Genomic DNA, 20,514 nt, shown 5'->3' on the forward strand with positions numbered 1-20,514 from the left:
TTTTGAGAAGACTCCCTGATCGTTTGGTTAAAATGTATATATTAAGGCCCTACTGTTGGGTAGCTACTTGCTGGGCTTCCGGATAGCAGAATATGAAAAGAGGTGTGGGCCTTCTTCAGGGCTAATGGTAAGGCGTAGAAGGGAGGAAGTCAGTCCCAGTCCTTTGCTGATAACCTAGGTAAAAGAAAATGTGGCTTGTTAGTGGGTCAATGGGTGGGACCTGTGAGTTAAGAAAAAGAAACAAGGGAGCATCTCTGGTTTTGGAGTAACTGGGCCAGTGAGAAGCTGTTTATTGAGAAGGGGATACTGGCAAAAGACCAAGTATGGGATGGTCAGCCAGAAATCCATTCTTTTGCTTCTCACATACGTGGAGATGTCAGATAGCTACAGGGAGTGGAGGGACACTGATGAAGAGAAATTGACTGTTACAGAAGAGTTGTGCTGGCTAGATTTATGTCAGTTTGATACAAACTACAGTCATTTTAGAAGAGGCAACCTTAACTGAAAATACTCATCAGATTGTCCTGTGGGCAACTTTGTACTGCATTTTCTTGATTGACCGATTGATTGGTATAAGGGACCCAGCTCCCTGGGGTTGCTACTCCTGGTCATGTGGTCCTACATTCTATAAGTAAGCAGGCTGAAGCAAGCTAGTAAACTGCAGTCCTCCATGCCCCTGCATTAGTTCCTGCCCTGCTTCAGTTCCCCCCGTCTTCCTTAGGTGATGGACTGTGATGTGGAACCGTAAGCAGAATAAACCCTCATAGTGCTTTCTCACAGAAGTAGAAACCTCACTAAGACTAGAGTTCTGCTCTCCTTTCTGCTGCATATGGATGGGTCCGAATAACGGATCCATGGCCTGAGTTGGGGAGTGTCTAAAAGCAAGATTTTCTAAGTGCTAGGTTTAGTTCCTTAAAGCCAGTTATATCTGGGTGGTGGCACACTCCTTTAATCCCAGCACTCGGGCAGAGGCAGGAGGATCTCTATAAATTAGAGGGCAGAGTACTCTACAGAGTGAGCCCAGAATAGCCAGGACTACACAGAGAAACCCTGTTTCAAAAAACTAAAAAAAGGAAGCAAGGAAGGAAGAAAAAAAAAAAAACCAAAAAAGTCATGGAGGATGGCCCAGTGGTTGCAGCTCTTCAGAAGTCTGGACATATCGGACACCTTGTGTCTATCTGAAGTCCAGGTTCAGGGGACCTGACGTCCTCTTTAGGACTTGGCAAGCACTCACATATAGGTGTGCAGACAGACTCATATATACATTTGGGTAAGAATAAAAGTGGTATAGAGAAACTGATTCGCTGCTGTTGACATGTGGTAACAGAATGGTGCAGGTAACAGTCTGACACAGTGAGGTGGTTTTATCTTCTTCCATGGGTTGCCCATAACAATTGGTGCAAGAGGCCAAAACCGTTGGTCACACTGGGATTTGATTTTTCTCTCTCCTTCTCAATTTCCTTTATTATTTCCTCTTCTTAGGCTCTTTCTCTCCATGGATCCTGTTCATGGGGAAATTTCCCGGGCAATGAGGAATCGTGGACTTGAAATCTACATTTCAGGAGAAGAGAATGGGAGCATCCTAGATAACCTGGATTTGAAAGTGCTGCTGCACAGCCTTGGGCTGGTGGGGGACAGTGTGTGTAATGTCCTCTTGGCACTGCACACAGAGGTCCAGAGCGCTGTTAGAGGTGAGGTTCTTTCCTTCTGGGGACTCTGTAGTTTTAGTTCATGCAAAACTACAGAGTTTTGCTCCATTGCAATCTGTAGTCCAGAAGTTTTCACATTTGGTGTCCATGAAATAAAAGTTATCAGGAAAGCCTGCTTAAGTGTTACGTCCAGAAATTTCAAGAAATGGCGTTCTCGACCAGGGTAGTGTCACATACCGCCTTCAGGAGGCAGAAGCAGACCGGTCTCTGAGTCCCAGGCCAGCCTGGTTCACAAAGTGAGTCCAGGACAGCCAGCCGTAAAAGGCAGAGAAGCCCTGTCTGGAATAACAAAACAAAACAAAAAGCAATGGAGTGCTGCTTATCTGGGGAAGTGTAGCCGTCAGGGCTAAGCTCCATAGGGAGCTGCAGAGGGTCCTCCTCCAACAGCTGCAGCTGATTCCCAGCACCCATCAGTGCACTCACAGTTCCAGCTCCAGGGGATCTCACCCTCCTCTGCTCTCCTTGGACACCTGCACTTGCTGTATAGATTCATATAGAGAGACATAAGTAAAATAATAATGGGCGTGTGCTCCTGCAGTAGAGACTGTTTACTGAGTAATTCCACTTCGTTGAGACTTGAGAGCTTTGTCTCCATATTTCCTGGGTCACCATTGCCCTTATGAAGGAGAAATAAGGGAGAAACCAAGCTCTAATTTTTGTCATTGTTTCCTTATGTTAAAAAGATGAGCAGTAGTAAATTAAACACTTGTTACATAACTGTCACGTGATGGGTGCAATTCTGCTCGTCTGTTCTACAATCACATTTCTCTATCACAGATGACTTAGCAAGTTGATAACTTGTCAGAATTGGTTAATAGTTAAATTTGGGATTTCACAGTAGGCCTATTAAACCCTGTGGTCCTCGGTAGGTTGTACTCATTTTGCCATCCTTGGTGTCTATCAGGCTTGAGATTAAAGTACATGTGACACTGTGAAAGAGTTCTGAGGTAGACTGTAGCAGGCTGGGGATAAGAGGGAAGGCAGATGAGGCAAGGGTATGAATGTTCTGTGGCATCTGTTGTACCCTCAGGAGACCCTCAATCTAAAGCAAATACATGATTAGAAGTCAGTGTACAGAAGGTTAATGTAAGGCCCTATTTACCAGGTTTTTGTTTTGTTTTAAGTTTGTTTATTTCTTTAATGTGCATTATTGTTTTGCCTCCGTGTGTGTCTATATGAGGCTGTCAGGTCTCCTGGAACTGGAATGATAAGCAGTTGTGGGTGCTTGGAATTGAGCACAGCTCTTTTTTTTTTGAAGAGAAGACATTGTTATTAGCTGCTGAGCTATCTCTCCAGCCCTACACTTAGCATTTTTTATCAAAGGTTTTAGAAGACTTGTTCACATATTTCAATGTTTTATCTTACAGGTTCTCCAACGTCATCTGTCTCTACCCTCAGTCAGGCAGCCATACTCATTGTTCAGTACCTACAGCGAGGTCTGAGTTTACACAAAGCCTTTTTTGAAGCCTGCAGGGAAGTGTACACCTGCTCTCAGCAGTCACCAGGAAACCAGAAGGTACTATGAATGTTTCATGCCACTGTCCAAGCTGGAACGTGGACGTAGAGGAAATTACCTTTGTGGATAGCAATTTTTAAGAGAGTTGACCTCTGTTTTGTTTCAGTTAAAGGTCTGGCAACTAAGGACTTTTCTGGAAATTCATTTAAATGTAAATACTTCCTTTTCTGAAACACTGGCAAAAACAATTTATCTAGTGTTGTTCGTTAAAGAGTGTGTCAGAGAATTGTTGACGGATGGCCATGTGAACCCTGGATCCCGTCACACATTGGTCCTGTGATGATTTTGATGCTGTTACTGTGTCAGTGCTTTTGACTCTCTGCTTCACGGTCTACAGCTTGTGCAGGCTTTGCTGGAGAGTCACACTACATCTCTGCAAGCTCGGGAAACCTGGGGAGACTCCATTCTTGCCACAGGGCTGTGGCCAGATTCCGTGCCTTCAGCTCTCTTTGCAACACAAGACTCTCGCCTCTCTGTTGTCCGAAGTGACGGCCAGATCCTGGCATACTGCCTCAACAGAATGAGCCTGAAAACCAGCAGCTGGACAAGGTCAGCCGAACCTTCAGTGTGTTTGCTTGGATAGATTTTGTTTTTGCCGAGAATGGCGAGTACACTGTAGTCAGCCCAGCCATTTGTGACCACTTATTATCTAGCCACACATTTTTAATGTTTTTATTGTTATCAATAGTATTATCAGCCTGTCTGTTTAGAAGTCTTACACAAAGGAAGTAGATACTTCTAGACTGATGAGCCAGATGTTCTGGCTATGCCTGTTATAATGTCATAGACAGCAACCAATCAGAATGCAGGCAGGGATGGAATCCAGGCAGGACCTTTGTCATGCTGAGCATGTTTGTATCAGTCAGCTACACTCCATCCCTAAGTACATATTTCAGTTGTTCTTTGTCTTTGTTTTTTTTTTATTTCTTTAATATAGTATTTGTAAAATCATTATCTTTGCTTTTGTTTGTTTGCATTTTGAAATGCTCATGTAAAAGACTATTCTAACTTTTCTCATTCTGAGTTCCAGGAGTCAGCCTCTTACTTTGCAAGACTTAGAGAAAATTATGCAGACTTGTAGCCCTGAGAACCTGACTTACAATGCAGTGAAAGTGGATGCTTACTGGGTCGATGAACCACAGGTTTTAGCCATGGCTGTTAAGTTGCTCATAGAAAGAGCAACCAGTCAGGATTGGATGCTCAGAGTTAAGTGGCTTTGTCATTTAGCCAAGAACATACCACAGGGGCTGGGTAAGTAGCAAAGCTTGGTGGGTGGAGGGGCTTACATACCTTTGTCTCCCTTGTTTGAGAGCCTCGGTAGACATGTTAGTCTGTGACTACACTGTTGACGTTGTAGCTGAGAAACAGTAGAAATTGTGTGACGTTGCGCCATTTATATAGGTGTTAAATTAGGGGGATGTCTGCCCCTTATGTCTCAGGAGAAATGCCTTAGTATTTCAGAACCTGCCTTCCTTTTCAGGTCAGAAGGAAAACACACTGCATCATGTTACTTTTTAGCCTAAACATTTATGTTTTCTGTACAAACACCTTCTCTGGGAACAGTGGAGTTTTCGACAATTGATTTCCCTTTAAGAATCCTAAAGTTCAGGGGGTTGGGGATTTAGCTCAGTGGTAGAGTGCTTGCCTAGCAAGCACAAGGCCCTGGGTTCGGTTCTCAGCTCTGGAAAAAAAAAAAAAGTTAAGGCAATATGATCACAAGTTCAAGTCCAGTTTGAACTAAGTAGTTAAATACTATCTCCAAAGAATCCTAAAGTTCTAATCTGTTTTGTTTGTTTGTTTGTTTGTTTGTTTGAGACCGGGTCTGAGTGTGTAGCTCTGGATGGCCTTGAACTCACAAAAGGTTTTCTGCCTCCCAAGTGCTGGGATTGAAAGTATGCACCATCATGCCTGGCCTCATGTACCAGCTAGGTACTTGCTTAATTTGTCACTTATTCAGTACAGGAAAAAGACAATAACAGTGAAAAAAGCCTAAATTGTAAAGGATGGGACATGGAATTTATTGGTGATAGGTAATTCATGTGCCTTGTAAATTAAATGGGAGCTCCAGAATGCTTCTTCTGCCAGCACCAAGGAGACAGGAAAATGCTTGGGGCTTGTTGGACAGTGTAAGCTAATTGGTAAATTCCAGACAAACAAGACACCCGTCGCAAAGGAGGTGGATAGTTCTGAGCCCAAGACTGCCCTGTCTGCACACGTGCACCTTCACACTTGCTGTTAAAATGTCAACCTGGGCAGTGGTGGCACACACCTTAATTCCGGCGCTTGGGAGGCAGGGGCAGGCAGATCTCTTGTGAGTTTGAAGCCAGCCTGCTCTACAGAGTGAGTTCCAGTACAGCCAAGGCTATATAGAAAAACCATGTTTCAACAAACAGAACAAAAAATAGTCAACCTTAGTAATTGAATGTATGTGAATGCTTGTGCTTCCTGAGAATTTGTAGATAGGCCAATGAATAAATGTCTCTTGTTTAGTGACAGTGGTAAGCCAAGTATTTGGAGAGGGAATTTGTAGTGTTTTTGTCTACACTGTTTTATATGATTGCCACTAGCCAGAGAGAGCAAATGAGCAGACCATAAAGCCTTTGAACCTGAGCAACTTCTCCCCCAGTGCTTTATTTGTCCCGGCCCCAGTTCAGTCCTTCCTGCACATACACCATTTGACTGTTTCCAGCATTACATTTGGACAGCACAGCTTTGGATCTTAGCAGTGCCTCTCCTTCCACAGAGTCTGTGCAGATTCACCTGGAAGCCAGTGCCGCTGCTCTGAGGAAGTTTTACTCAAATTCTCTCTCAGCTGCCGTCCATAATGTCTTGAAAATGTTACAGACAAATATAAGAGGTATGCTCCTGCTTTTGGTTTCTATGTGAAAATTTCAAGAGAAGACCATCCCAGCAGCCACTGTCACTACAGTTTTCTAAAGACTTCATGGAGGCAGATGCAAACCAGTCTTTAGAACTGTTCATTATCTGCCATCTGAAGGGAGTTCAAGGATAATGGTGTACTAGAAGGGACCAGGGAATGTGAAGGCTGTTCTTACTGTGAACTGACTGTAGTCAGCTCTGTTAGGAAGTGAATAGTAGCAGGCTGGAGAGATGACTAAGAGGTTAAGAGCACTGACTGCCCTTCTGAAAGTCCTGAGTTCAATTCCCAGCAACCACATAGTGGCTCACAACCATCTATAATGAGATCTGGTGCCCTCTGCTGGCCTGCTGGTCCATGTGCAGACAGAATACTGTAAGTAATAAATACAAGATGACTAGTAGAAAATTGACATTTTCATTTCTCTGTGGTGTCTTCCAATTGGAAGATTACTGATACATTAAACAGAAGTTTTCAGTAAAACTATTTGATGTGAAGGGAAGGTTATATAGGATCAGTTGTGTCAGATAATGGAAAGCCTTAATGATACGAGTTAGCTTTCAGTATTTTGTTTTGATAATTGTCTAGTTTCATTTGAAAACTGGGATCACGTGTCCACACTGACAGGAAACAGTGAAAATACTCAACTAAGGTTTGCTTAGCCAGGTATGTTAACTACATAATTCTTTTTTTTTTTTTTTTTTTTCTCCCTTAAACTAGATGACTTTGTGATCCCCTTGGACCCCCGGTGGAATGTGCAAGCTTTGGACATCATTAGGAATTCAGTAGACTTAGACCCACAATCACACAAGTCTGAGCAGCTCTTTACCCTCCTAGAGTCAGTTGCAAACAAGTAGGTGAAGGTGAAGCCTGTGGCTCTAGACACTTTTTCTCATGGCCTTTTCCGTTATATGTCAAATACAGATTATGTGGGCTTTAAGCAGACTCTGGGTGCTTGCTGTCATATTCACTTAGCTTTAGTCTTGGGCTTTATTTTAAATCTGACCTCTGGGGGTACTTACGGATTTCAGTAACCACCCACTATCTACTCATTCTCCCTTGTGTGTCTGTTTAGTTTTCCTGCTCAGATATATAGCAGACAGGCAGCACTTCTGCAACTTAAGTAAATACTCATGTATGAATAGTCTTAATACATTTTCCCTCACTTTTTATTGCTCTTCTTTTTGCCATGCAAGATTTTGGTTTTGTTTTGTTTTACCCAATAATTGACTATATTTTTAAAATAAATATGTAATTGGAATACAGTATGTATTACATGAAAGTATGCTGATAATGAGCATGTGATCTTGATGAATTTTCCTAAATCAGGGCCATGAGTGTGAATTATGTGCTGGTACACATTGGGACCAAAAACTCCCTGATCTAATGTGGTAGCCACTGTGCAGAGATAAGATTACTATCAGAATATGGCAGAACAGTAGTGTGGGCTCCAATAGTCTTCTTTTGTAAACACCCCCATGTAGGGTTGGCTTGTTTTGAAATGTGCTTTGCTGTTCTGCCTGCATGTGTTTGTGTGAGATTGTGGGAACCCCTGGAGCTAGAATTACGGTTGTGAGCTGCCATATAGATGCTGGGAATTGAATCCCGGTCCTCTGGATGAGCAGCCAGTTTTTAACTGCTGAGGCATCTCTATAGCACCATCTAGTAGTCTTCTTAATGCCAGTGTTCACCAGTGGCCTTCTTCTTTGTGCTCTTTCTCTAGTCCAGAATTTGCAGAGAGAGAAGAGGAATAGGCTAGATGTAAGAATGGATGCTCTCAGGTTCCAAGTAGTTTTGGACTGTGGTATGGCTCGGTGGTGAAATATTTACCTGGTGTGCTCACTACCCTGAGTTTGTCCCAGTACTACCGTTGCTTCCCCTGACCCACCACCAAAACAAAACAAAACCAATACTTTCTTTAATTCAAAAAAGGTCCTGTTAACCAGTAAGAAACTATGTTTTTGAATCTCATTCCAGGACAATTATCTATCTTGACCGAGAAAAGAGGATTTTCACTGAAGCAAAATTGGTATCTGTTGGTAGTAAAAAGTTAAGAAGCAGTGTTTTGAGAATGTCCTTTGAATTCCATAAAGGTAAAAACATTTCCCTCTTGTAGTCTGGTTTTGCCGCTGCCAGAGTTAGAAGATGTACCCAGCAGCTGCTGCTTTGCAAATCTTTCTGATTAGCTGGCCTGAGACGAGATATATCTCCTCAGTCAATACTGATGAGTGTCATTTACTGAACACTAAGTGGCCAGGTGCTCTGTAAACGCTGTTCCATGTCCTCACAGTAACCCTTGAAATTTGAGACATGTACAAGTTCAAGAGTGCATTTGTAGCAAGTTGCAGAGCTAGCACTTTAAAAGCAGGTTTCTTGGCTCAGAAAATATCTGTGCAGAAGTATTTGGCTGTATGGGTGATTCTCTGTCTCCTTGTTATTGTAAGCCAAAAGGCATTTATGCCATTTAGAAAAAAAATCAAAGCTATATGAAAGTATAAATATTGTAAAAGCTCACTTTTTTCAACTTAATACAAACTAGAGTCATTTGAGAGAAAACCTAAATTAGAAAATGCCATCATCAGATGGGCCCAAGGGCACTTTCTAGATGGAATGTGAACTGAGAGCTGTAAGCCAAGTAAATGTTACTTTTGGTCCTAGTGGACACCTTAAGAAACCATATAATACATGTGCTCTGGGGTCAGGGTTTTGTGTTTGGTTGATTTTTTTAAAATTATATATAATTTTATACATATATGTATGCATATATACATACATCCATTCATACAGACATACGTTAGTATTTTGCTTGCATATATGCATGTGTACCGCATGCATTCCTGGTGCCTGTGGAGGTCAGAAGATAGTATCAGGTCCCATGGAAATGAAGGTACACATATCAGCTGCCATGTGGCTGCTGTAACCAAACCTAGGTCCTCTGAAAAAGCGGGTGTCTTAACTGCTGAACCATCTCTGTAGGCCGTTTGTGTGTGTGTGTGTGTGTGTGTGTGTGTGTTTAAAGGTATAAAATATGTAACTTTGCTTTATAGCTTGCATTTTCCACTAGGACATTATTTATTTACATCATAGACATGCCTTATCTGTAAAATTTTATAATACATACAAAATATGCTTTTGATTTTGAGCTTTCTAAATCTTTGTAGTAGAGGTAACTAAAATCTAGATTATAAATTATTTTGAAAATGTTTTAAAGGTTAACTCTAATGGAATGCTCTTGTTTGATTTGTGTCAACTCTAAGATCCAGAGAGCTATCACAGCCTGTCCCATGAAATTGTGGCCAATCTTGCTGCTTTTTTTGAACTTATTGATGCATTAATCCTGCTCTGGGTACAGTCTCCCCAAGGAATGGTCTCTGATGCCCATATCAATAAGGTGAGGCAATGCTTTGACCTCCAGTGTCTTTAGAGTACCCTTTGACATGTATAAACTTGTAAAACCATTACAGCAATCAAGATAGCAAGATACTTATTCTCATCCTTGTCTAGTTTTACTCGTGTGTTTATATTGGTAATCTCTAAATGTTGTTCATTGAATTAATGTACTTTGCCCAACAAGTAAAAAGTCATAGATTTTGTCAGAAAAATTTAAGCATTGGGAAGTTGTTGATCTCTTGGTTTTGCTTGAAAGTTCCAGTTTTGTTGTTGAAAACAAATTCGTATCCCCCTCTGTATGTCCTGCTTCTACATCCACAGACTGAATTAACTTTACATCCAAAGTAGTACTTTTTTTCTTTCTGCCTTGGCTATTTAGTGATTTGGGGCCTAGTATTGGCTTTGTGAAATCCTGTTTTTTCCCCTAAAAAAAAAAAAAAGTGTTTCTGTACTGAACATGTATAGACCTTGTTTGTTTTGTCTTTTTTTAAAAAGACATGTTTTTTTATGTGTGTGAATCTTTTGCTTGCATGTATGTATGTATGTACACTGCATGTGTGCCTGCTGCAGAGGCCAGAAGAACCAGATCCCCTAGACTATAGCCACCATGTGGGTGCTGGGAAGTGAACCTGCAAAAACTGCAAGTGCTCAGCCCTTTGCCGTTATTTCTGAACGCAGCATAACAAGTATTACATAGCATTTACTTTGTATTATGTCTGATAGGTAATCTAGAGGTGATTTAACATATACTTGAAGATAGTGTAGGCAAACATGCTAATTTACAGAAGAGACTTAACCACATTTGGGAGTCCAGAAGAAATCCTTGGGACCAATATCCTTTGTTGAGTGGGAGGCAACTACATTTCAAATATTTGTTGCTGTCTTTCGTTTTCTTTGGTGTCCCTTAGCCCCCCAGTTTGGATCTTTGGGACAGAAGAAAGAACTTGATGCATGGTATACAAGGGCTCTACTGCTGAGCTAAGCGCGTAGCTGCCAAGAAATTTTCTCAAAGGAAAGATTTACTTTGTGTAGGTTCAGTTGCCTCCAGTTTGTCTGTCTTTTTTCTTTTAATTTGCATCATTAATTTAAATTTTAATTCATTAAATAAATAACATGGTATGAAAATAGTTTTAACCTCATAAAACTTCTAATGGTAATCACTAAAGGAAAAAAATACTTAGTTAAACCGTTTGTAAGATACATAAATTATGCTGGCTAATTATAACAGTTGAATTTTGAAAATGCACAAGATAAGTAAGGCTCAACAGACGCATAGAGTCCAGGAGAGCTGGGAAAGTTGTATCAGCAGCCGCTATTAAGGGTGTGCAAATGGAGATATCAGTAAAGTAACTCACAGAAGGCACTATAGTTACTAGTTTGTGATTAACAAGTGCAGAAGGGAAGTTATGGCACCAATGACTACATTCTCAGGAGAAGAGCTATGTGTATATTTAGCAGCTTCTAAGAAAATGGCATCTCTACTGTAGAGAAAATTCTATAGTAAATTAACGTGCCCTTGTGCCCTCAACTAAGAAAAAAGACATTTGTTTGCCTATAAAACATTTCAGTTTAGCCTTAATACTACTGTTAGACTCTATTGGGTTTTCTTTCAGGTCAAACTGGTAGTGGATTGTCTTGGTTTTTGAGATAAAGCCTCACTTTGTAGCCCAGGCTGCCCTTGAACTCACAATCCTTTCCCAAATGCTGGGATTTCTGGTGTATGTCTTTTATTGAGCATAGTGATGTTTTATTTTGTTTTCAGATCTTAGATTCTATGCAGTGGCGGGACCGACTTTGGACTGTGGCTGATACAGTGACAGTAGATGCCCCAGGTCTGGCTTTGCTTGCCCTCCACTGGCACTGGGTTTCAAAACATTTGATCCATCAGATCCCCCAACTGCTGGTAAACCATGAAGACAAGTAAGACTCCTATTTTGAGTAGTAATGTTAAAAGATGAGAGAATTTGAATTGAAACCATTTCCTCTTACATTGGTGTATTTCCTTGGCTTTAGCAAATACATTAAAATACAGAAATGTAGCAGACTTCTTAGTACCCAACATTTCCCCCCTTTTCTTTACAGATACTATAAAGAGGTGCAGACTGTCTCCAAGCATATCCACAGTTGCCTGGGCAGCCCAGCTGGCAGCTTTGCTGCAGTAAAGAAGCTGCAGGCATTCCTGGGACGACCGCTTCCTTTTAAGGTACACTTAGACACATGTGATCAGTGAACCCTGGGATTCTCCTGAATGTGGAAGCCCAAGTAGATTTGTTTTGCTCCAAATCTAACCCTTCATTTCATAAGAAAATGCTATCTTGCATTCACTTGAGGCTGGGTAGAGCTTAAAGTTTACCAAAGTAACTGGAGTATTAAAAACTGTGTGTGTAGGCTACTGAAAAGAACCGCCTTTCAACTCTTTTGAGTCAACTCTCTTGGGATTTATTTTAGGACAAGCTGGTAGTGGACTGTGTTTTACAGCTGCAAGTTCTTAACAGAGCTCTTGCTATCAGAGAACAGCTTCCTGTCTTTGGGGAGTGTGGATGGCAAGAAGACATTAATCGTCTCCAAGTGGTTGCTTCTGAATGGAATTTCAAGAAAAGTCTGTTACACGCCTGGGGATTGGTCCTCAGAGCTAACATTCTGGAAGGTGTCAATTTAGGTAACATTTTCTAGTATTTGATTTCCTGAGTGTCTTCTTCCATGGTACTCATTTGCCCTAGACTTTAGTCAGTGGGCTGAGCTTCAGAAGTATCAGTAGAGCATTAGATGTGTAAAGTTAGTATCATTTGACTTGGGGAAATGTGAAACTGTGGTTGACAGACAGCTAATGAACTTGATAACAGGTACAGCCATGCTGCCAGATGTTAGGAATCGAGGCCGTGGACTTAGACTATGTTGCTCTAATGCCTGTCTTTCTGATTGGAATTGAAGATGAACTGAAGAATCTTGTGAACGATCAGTGTTTGGAACTAAAAACCAGAGGACTTTCATGTGGCTTCCTGGAGAAAGCTCATGAAGCTTCTTCTCCAGCCCAGCCAGACTTCGGCGCTTTGGTCCACCTCACCAGACGTGTGCAGCTGTGGCCTGCGACAGAGTACCTGGCTATGCTGTGGCAGTACAGAGTGACAGCCGACTTTGTAACACAGGCTTGTCTGAGAAGGTACATACTTTTCCATTATTCCCTAGGGGAAGACAGATCATCTTGCTACATTTTCTTGTGTGTAACATGTGTTGAGGAGTGACTGCTGGGGCACAGGGAAGCCATTGCCATTTTGCTAAGACAAAATTTCCTACAAGTGCTTCAGTTGCTTTGGCCTCATCTCTGAAATCCATGAGCTGTTTCCTAATACGGTAGTTTTCTACTAGTTGATCGCTCACACCCCATCCTCTCCCTGTTTATTTTTGGAGTAGGTCTAGCAGACATCACCAGATGGATGAGGAGATACGTCATCATGTCACATTCTGTCTTAAGCACACACCAGTTGCACCTCAGAAGCTTTGGAATCTTTGGTCTTTACTGCATATTCAGAAGGTAAAAACCAAAATCAAGAGGGAGATAAGCCTCCTCCTATCTGAGTTGATTAGATTTCTATGGCTGATGTTATTGGGCATTGTATTGACCTTCACAGTTCCATGTTGTAAACTTAGATTTTTAACTTCTGCATTTAGCACAGGTGTTTTACAACTTTGTCACAGAGTTGATCTGTTTGGTTTCCAGTAAATGATATAAAAGTGTTGACCGCTTAAAAATTTCCATTTGGCTAAAAAAAAAAAAAAACAAAAAACAAAAAAATTAAAGGTTTTTTGTTTGTTTGTTTTCTCCCATGTTGAATGTGAGTTCTGGGAAAATGTGGTTAGTTTCATTAGAACAATCCTAATTTTTTTTTTGTCATGTATAAAATACGTGTGTTACAAGTTTGTGAATTATTTTACTTTTTGTATAAAGCTTATAAAACATCTTATCTTAGATTATAAAACTACAAACAATCTACGTAATTTCGCCAAGATAGTTGAGGAGCATTGAAATCAGGAAGTTTAGGATTAGCACCTTTAAACACATGGCTATTGATGGATGTTGATGGCAGACTCGGTAATTTGATTGATAGAGGCTTATCTAATTCATAATCTCCAGCTGTCTGCTGAAGACGTTTCTTGTTTGTGGTCTGAGTTATTCATCTCTACATTTGAGTCTTCCTGGAGCAGCACGGTTACCACAAATCCAGAGTACTGGCTGGCATGGAGCCCTCTGCCCAGTGCGCAGCAGCAGGAAATGCCCAAGTTCCGTTTGGACTCTACACTCAAGGTTTGTTGGCATAAAAATCATAAAAGTGCCTGTGATTTCTGTTTGTTGACTTACATAGGTGATTGTAATCCTTTGTTTTCTAGGGAATATTAAACATACCGTCCAAATCATGAATGATTTATGTAATTGTGAGCTAAAGTCACAAACGTTTTCTTTAAAAAGTCATTTTATTGTGCCGTTTATGGTCATGCATGCCTGTCTGTAGTCTCAGCACTCAGGAGATCAAAGGAAGTGAATTACCCATACAAAGCTAGCCTGTGCAACATATGTCAATAGACGCCAAAGTCTCTAATTTATTCCTAACCATATTCAAACTACAAAAAAGTGTTTATATAATGTATCCTTTCATGTACTTATATGTGCAAGTACTCTTTTCTTTGGTCATAAGTTTGTCATGAAAAGCTTACACTTTTTATTTCAGCATCATAGAATTTATTTATATACTTTTTTTAATTTTGGGGGGGTTGGAGGCAGGGTCTCACTCTATAGCCTTGGTTGGCCTACAGACCAACTGCTCTTGAACTCATAGGGATCCAACTACCTCTGCTTCCTGTGTGCTGGAATTAAAGAAATATATCACCTGACGACTGGGTGGTGCTGGGCATATGCACATGTGCACACAAAGAAGCAAAGGGCTTATTAGCTCCCCTGGAGCTAGAGTTGCAGGCAGTTGAGAGCTGCCAAGTGGGTGCTCGAGCTGAACTCAGCCATTCTGGAAGAGTAGTACATATCAGAAGAGCTGCCTGCTATAAGAATGAATACACATACACCATTAAATTAAGATACACATGTGGTGTATATTTATTTCTAATAGTTCTTTCCAGATTGTCCAGCTTCTTACTTTTGTAAATATGCAAGGAGTTATTGAAGACAGAAATTCTCAAGTCTTGGGTCAGTTGTTTTAGTTTCTTTTCCATTGCATCAGCATGCCACTGGCCTGCCCCTCCTATCTTCCTCACCCTGGGACAGTGGGTTGAGAGAGAGCCCTGCAGCTCCAAGACATGAGCTCATTGCTGTGGACCAACATGGCTGTGCCTTCAGCAGCCGATTTCCATTACATGATTTAAAAAAAAAAAAAAAATTGAAGGTGTTCTAATGAAGCACAAATAACCAAAAGGAACCTTCTTTTAACTCAGTGTTTCAGGTGACAGTCCATCGTGGCAGAGAAGTCAGAAGGACAAGAGTGCATGTGTGCATGGTCATGCTCAGCCTGTTCTCCATTTTACACATGCAGGGTTCCTTACCCATGATCAAGAGGGTTCATTAGCACAGTCAATGTAATTTCCTACAGGCATGCCAGAGACCTTTCTCCTAGGTCATTCTAGACTCACTTACTTGACAGTGACATTTAACAGAACCGATGCTACTCCAACACAGAAAGGCTCAGGACTGAATCTGTGTGAGGACCCATTTCCTATTTGCTTACTATGTAGCTTCACTAGCATTTCTAATTATTATCAATACTTGATTATAACTTGTTTTCTTTGACGTGCATGTATGTTTGTCTGTGTGAGTACATGCACTGTGTGAGGTGGTCAGAGGCTGACTACCCTCCTGGAACTGGAATTCCAAGCATTTGGGAGCTGCCTGTTATGGGTGCTAGGAACCAAATGTGTTCTTAACTGCTGGACTCTCTCTCCAGCCCACTTATCGGTATGTCTTGTTTTCTGTGGCAACGAAGCAATTTTCCTCTCAGTTTATAAATGATAAGTCCTGTTCATTTTCACCTGACATGCCACCTTTACTATCACTTTATTTATTTATTTATTTATTTATTTATTTATTCACCTTATTTCTACAGATGTTCATGGAATAATTTTTTTTATGTCTTCAGTATTTTTATTGTAACTGAGGCTACTTGATATTTTTTTTACAAAACCTCTCTCAACGTGTCTGTTGATAAACCTTATGGATTACGAAGAATTGTGTGGCATACACTGTTTTCTATCATGTACCTGACCCTTGCTACGGGTGGCTGTCTGTGTGTCTTTCAATGACAGTCCAAGGAAGACAGCTTGACAGACTTTTCTTCTTCTCTGTCTCCTGTCTCCTCTTGTTCAGGGACCTGGCAGCCTCTGCAGAGCCGTGTTCTCCAAGTGCTGCTTTGACGTGCTAACAAACAGCACCAGAGCAAGCCACTGGGATGTGAGTGGCCTGCCCCTCCTGTCTTCCTCACATGTCACCCTGGGAGAGTGGGTTGAAAGAGCCCAGCAGCTCCAGGACATGAGCTCATTGCTGTGGACCAACATGGCTGTGCCTTCAGCAGCTGATTTCAGGTAGCTCTCACCCCAGAAGTGATCTGTAGTGCTGTTGTCTACTTTCCACCGTGTATAGCATGGGCTCAGTCAGAATTTCCTTCTGAGGTACCAATACCTGATTCTGGTTAGGTAAGAATAGTTTTGTGTAGATCTGCTTGCTTGGCAGTCTATAAAAGATGGCTGTGAGTTTGATTTCTGTGTTCTAAGAATATTTGAGCCAAAAGGTAATAAATAGAGATTACATGAGGAAGTCACCTCTAAATATCAGCAGTCTGGTTATTATTTCCTGAAATGATACTGTGTATTCTAGGAAGTTTGGTCTACTGTGCCAAAAGTAAGTGCTGTGTCTTGTCCCCACAGATGCGTGGATTCTCGGCTCCAGGGCCTGGTCCTGTGCCGGCACCTGGTAGGCCTCACTGAGCTGCTTCCAGCATCCCAGCAGCAGGAGTATGTGCAGAACTGTGAACATCTGCTGCTTAGGGACAGCCAGGCTTTCCAGCGCGTGGACCAGACTCTTGTGAACATAGGTGGTCAGGAGGCACTTCCCAGCGAACTGCTCTGTCTCTTGCTCACCTCCCTGCACTACTTTATTGGTGAAGGAGAGGGTAAGCAGAGCCTTCCTGAAGCAGCCCGGCGTGGGAGACTCTGGGTGACCCTTGGCTTACTCCAGATTCAGACTTGGCTCCCTCAGGCGCGCTTTGACCCTGCAGTGAAGAAGGCGTACAAGCTCAAGTATGCCCAAGAGGAGGTAAGGAGCAGATTTAGAGCTTGAGCTCCCGCCCTGGCTCACGTAGTTTGCTTGTGGTTTTCTCCTTTGTGCCCTCTCAGGCTGTTCGGGGGTGAGACTTCTTATGAGTCTTGTTTTGGAGAGTTTGTTGTTTGACAGCGCTTCTCTGTGTGCAGCCCTGGCTGTCCTGGACTCACTTTGTAAACCAGGCTGGCCCTGAACTCGCACAGATGCATCTGACTCTGCCTCCCAAATGCTTCCCAAATACACCCACCCTCTCATGAGTCTTGTAAATACTACATTTTCCTCTATGACTTGTGACTCAGCTTAGTTGGGTGAAAATAGGCATTGTCAGAGAAATAGTTGAATAGGCCCCAGAGATTGTGACTACAGTTCAGGTAATACAATATTGTCAGCTGGGTGAAAGCTTAACTGCTGTTGGTAGCTACCTAAGAATGTAGTAAGGAATGAAGCTTCTTTTGCCTGGCAGTTCTGAGCTGAGTGGTCCTGGTCTTTGGGTCATCAGATTCCATCTTTCATATTGCTCTAACAAAACTCAGAACATTGTCTTCATGTGCATGGTCATAGCTGTGACCACAGAAGACCACTTGTTCCCTTTTCTACTAGTTGTGCCAGCTTCAGTGTGAGTGGAAGACCCGGAACCTGTCGTCCCACCTACAGACTGGCAGAGACCTGGAAGATGAAGTGATTATCAGCCACTCTCATCCACACGTCAGGTGAGGCACCAGAGTTTCTTTTGGGGATGGGAAGGTACTGACTCCTTGATTATAGGAAATACAGTGTGAGATTGACTGTTGTACTGTCATTATGTTAGTGTGGTTCCGTACTTCTCAGAGATACATGGCTAGTTATAGCCCAGACCCTAGTGTGGTCAGAAAAAACAAGATACTGAAGGTTGGACTGCAGAGGTGGCTCAGTGATTTAAAAAAAAAAAAAAGAAACCTCTGCTCTTGCAGAGGACTTCAGTTGTGTTGGATTTCCATCGCTTGTATTGGGAGGCTCACAGCCACCTCTAACTCTACCTCCAGGATATCTTGATGCTTCTTGCTTCAACAGGTACCCTCATTCAAGCATACGTGCCCGCATACAGACCAACACATGCATACACACAAATAAATGTGCAGTGGTGGCACATGCTTTTAATTCCAGCACTCAGGAGGTAGAAGCTTGCAGATCTCTGTGTCTGAGGCCAGTTTGGTCTACAGAGTGAGTTCAGGACAGTCAGGCTACACAGAGAAGACCCTGCCTAATGCCATTCAGCCTCGTTGTCCATAATGACAAAGGCAGACTGTTGTGTTAATGTGTGTCAGTGAGATGTGACAAGGCTTTAGTGGCAGTTACTTAAAGTACTTATCAAGCAAGTACGATAACCCCATGAATGCCCTAAAGATGTTAATCCATTTTCATTTCATTACCTCACAGTTCTCCTTAGCATCTAGCTTCTTCACTCTCTTTTCCTTGAGGACCCAGTCAGATCCACTGTGTCTCTAACCGTATATGTGTGTTGCATTCATTTGCCTTCAGGTTACTTCCCCAAAGGATCAGTAAGCTGGAGAATTTAGTCCACAGCCTGTCAAAAAAACAGGCCTTCAGACCCCTCCAGCCCAGTTACGAGTCTTTGGTGCAGGAGATCTACCACTATGTCAGTAGCATCGCCAAAGCCACTGCTGTTCAGGACCTGCTCGTGAGACTGCTTCAGGCTCTCAGCACAGACGGACCAAAGTCTCCTCAGGTGCTCCAGAACCTTCTGAAGGAGGAAGTCTCTTGGCAGCAGTCTCATCATCAGTTCAGGAAGCGACTGGTAGAAGAATATGCCTTGTATCCAGATATTGTTACCCCACTGCAGGCATCCATCTTGCAGTTGCAGCATGGCATGAGGCTAGTGACATCTGAGGTCCACGCATCCCTCCACAGCAGTGTGATATGTGCAGAAAATCTGGGGGCACTCTCCATGGCTGTGCTAGCTTTCCCATCTGTGGGTCCCAGCTTCCCTACCTACCATGCTCATGCAGATACTTTGTGCTCAGCGAGCTCACTGGGAGCTGTGCGAGGTCTTGCAAAGCTGATGAACAAGCGCTCAGCAGGAAAGGAAGGAGAAGGCAAGAGCCAGCAACCTTGCCCTACCAGGGAACAGTTACTGATAAATGCTCTCCTCTACCTGCGCTCCCATGTACTGTGCAAAGGGGAGCTAGACCAGAGGGCCCTGCTGCTCTTCAGACATCTGTGCCAAGTAAGCCTGTCCCTAAGAGGCCTGCCTGCCCTCTGCTGAGGGAGTTGCTCTGGTAGAGAAAGTTGGGAAAAGAGCTGTTTGCTTTTCTGATGGTTTCTTTTTTCCTTTGACTACAAATTTGGGGTGGGGGGTGGGGATAATGCTTTTTGTTGTTGTTGTTGCTGTTTGGTTAGGTTTTTGAGACAGGGCCTCATGTATCTTTGGCTGCCCTAGCACTCACTATGTAGCCTAGGCTGGCCTCAGACTTGTGACACTTATCCTGGCTTCTGAAATACTGAGAATTCAGGTGTGTGCCAGCATAGCATGCATGTCCAGCTTCCTCAGTCTTTAAGGCCTTCCTTCGTAGTGTATATTATAAGCATTTTCTCTTTTGAAGTAGTACGCCTCAGGTTTCTAGTTTTATACTTTGTAGGAACAGCTTGCTAAAACCTTAATATTCTAGCATAGTGACACAGTACTCAGCCACAAAAAGAATATCGTGGTCAGGATCAATTCTGGGCTGTCCGTGGAGTCTGATACTTTCCCTTAGATTGCTAGAGCTATAAGACACACAGTAAAGGCACTGGTGAGTCTGTCTGCTTAGTTTTTAAACTTCGCAGGAGTTGGGGATCATTCCTTCTCATTGTGTTATCTATTATTTTGTTGCTAATTTTCTGCCATATGTGCATACTATTAAGTTACTTAATATATTTAATATTTTGTTTACTATTTTGAAGGAGAAAACAGTATATCTCATAGTAAATAGTCTTACATCTTTGGGAAAAATAGAGACTTATAAGACAAAAATTAAACCTGTGTTGGAGGTACAGCTCCTTGGACAGACTGTTGGCCCAGCACACCTTAGTTTGATTCTTGAGCACCTCCTAATCCAGGATTCTTACTTATAGGCCTGTCTTCCCAGCAGGAAGACCAAGAGTTATCCTGACCCCTCAGCTAGTTCCTGGCTTACCTGGCTACATAAGACCTGTGTCAAGCCCATTAACTCTTTACTCTACCTTTAAAAAATAAATATGGTGCTGGAGACATGGCTTAGCTGTTCTTCAGAAGACCTTGGTTTGGTTCTCAGGACTCAGATGGTCTCTAACAACTGCCTGTAACTCTAGTTCCAGGGGATCCAGTGCCCTCCCCTGGCCTCCTAAGGGCACAAGGCATGGACATGGTACACATACATGAATACAGGCAAAGCTCAAACACGTACAAATTGAATCTTTTAAAAATATAAAACTCATGCCTTTAACCCCAGCACTGAGAGAGGCAGAGGCAGACAGACCTCTCTCAGTTCGAGGCCAGCCTGGTCTACAAAGTTAAGCTCAGAATAACCAAGGCTACACAGAGAAATCCTGTCTTGAAAACCTGGAAAAAAAGACAGGTAGGTAGGTATGTAAAAGATAGATAGATGGATGGATGGATGGATATTTAAACCTACTTCTTAGGTGTTTAATTTAAATGTCTTTATTTAATGTAAGTGCTACTTCCTCGACC

General features: G+C 42.3%; 1 protein-coding gene across 1 annotated transcript in view; it reads left to right on the plus strand.

Moving 5' to 3' along the window:
- Mdn1 (midasin AAA ATPase 1) overlaps window positions 1-20,514 on the plus strand; it is a 128,545-nt gene that overhangs the window by 70,492 nt on the left and 37,539 nt on the right. The window contains exons 46-63 of the mRNA XM_060373408.1: window positions 1,483-1,691; window positions 3,077-3,225; window positions 3,563-3,774; window positions 4,256-4,476; window positions 5,969-6,082; window positions 6,824-6,956; window positions 8,081-8,196; window positions 9,361-9,494; window positions 11,256-11,413; window positions 11,576-11,696; window positions 11,942-12,152; window positions 12,425-12,653; window positions 12,905-13,025; window positions 13,626-13,796; window positions 15,858-16,072; window positions 16,415-16,802; window positions 17,409-17,518; window positions 18,327-19,032. Of these exons, the coding sequence (XP_060229391.1) occupies window positions 1,483-1,691; window positions 3,077-3,225; window positions 3,563-3,774; window positions 4,256-4,476; window positions 5,969-6,082; window positions 6,824-6,956; window positions 8,081-8,196; window positions 9,361-9,494; window positions 11,256-11,413; window positions 11,576-11,696; window positions 11,942-12,152; window positions 12,425-12,653; window positions 12,905-13,025; window positions 13,626-13,796; window positions 15,858-16,072; window positions 16,415-16,802; window positions 17,409-17,518; window positions 18,327-19,032 (3,718 nt within the window). The remainder of the gene's footprint in view (window positions 1-1,482; window positions 1,692-3,076; window positions 3,226-3,562; window positions 3,775-4,255; window positions 4,477-5,968; window positions 6,083-6,823; window positions 6,957-8,080; window positions 8,197-9,360; window positions 9,495-11,255; window positions 11,414-11,575; window positions 11,697-11,941; window positions 12,153-12,424; window positions 12,654-12,904; window positions 13,026-13,625; window positions 13,797-15,857; window positions 16,073-16,414; window positions 16,803-17,408; window positions 17,519-18,326; window positions 19,033-20,514) is intronic.

The sequence above is a fragment of the Meriones unguiculatus genome, chromosome 20 (genome assembly GCF_030254825.1).
Source record: "Meriones unguiculatus strain TT.TT164.6M chromosome 20, Bangor_MerUng_6.1, whole genome shotgun sequence".
Taxonomy (NCBI): Eukaryota; Metazoa; Chordata; class Mammalia; order Rodentia; family Muridae; genus Meriones; species Meriones unguiculatus.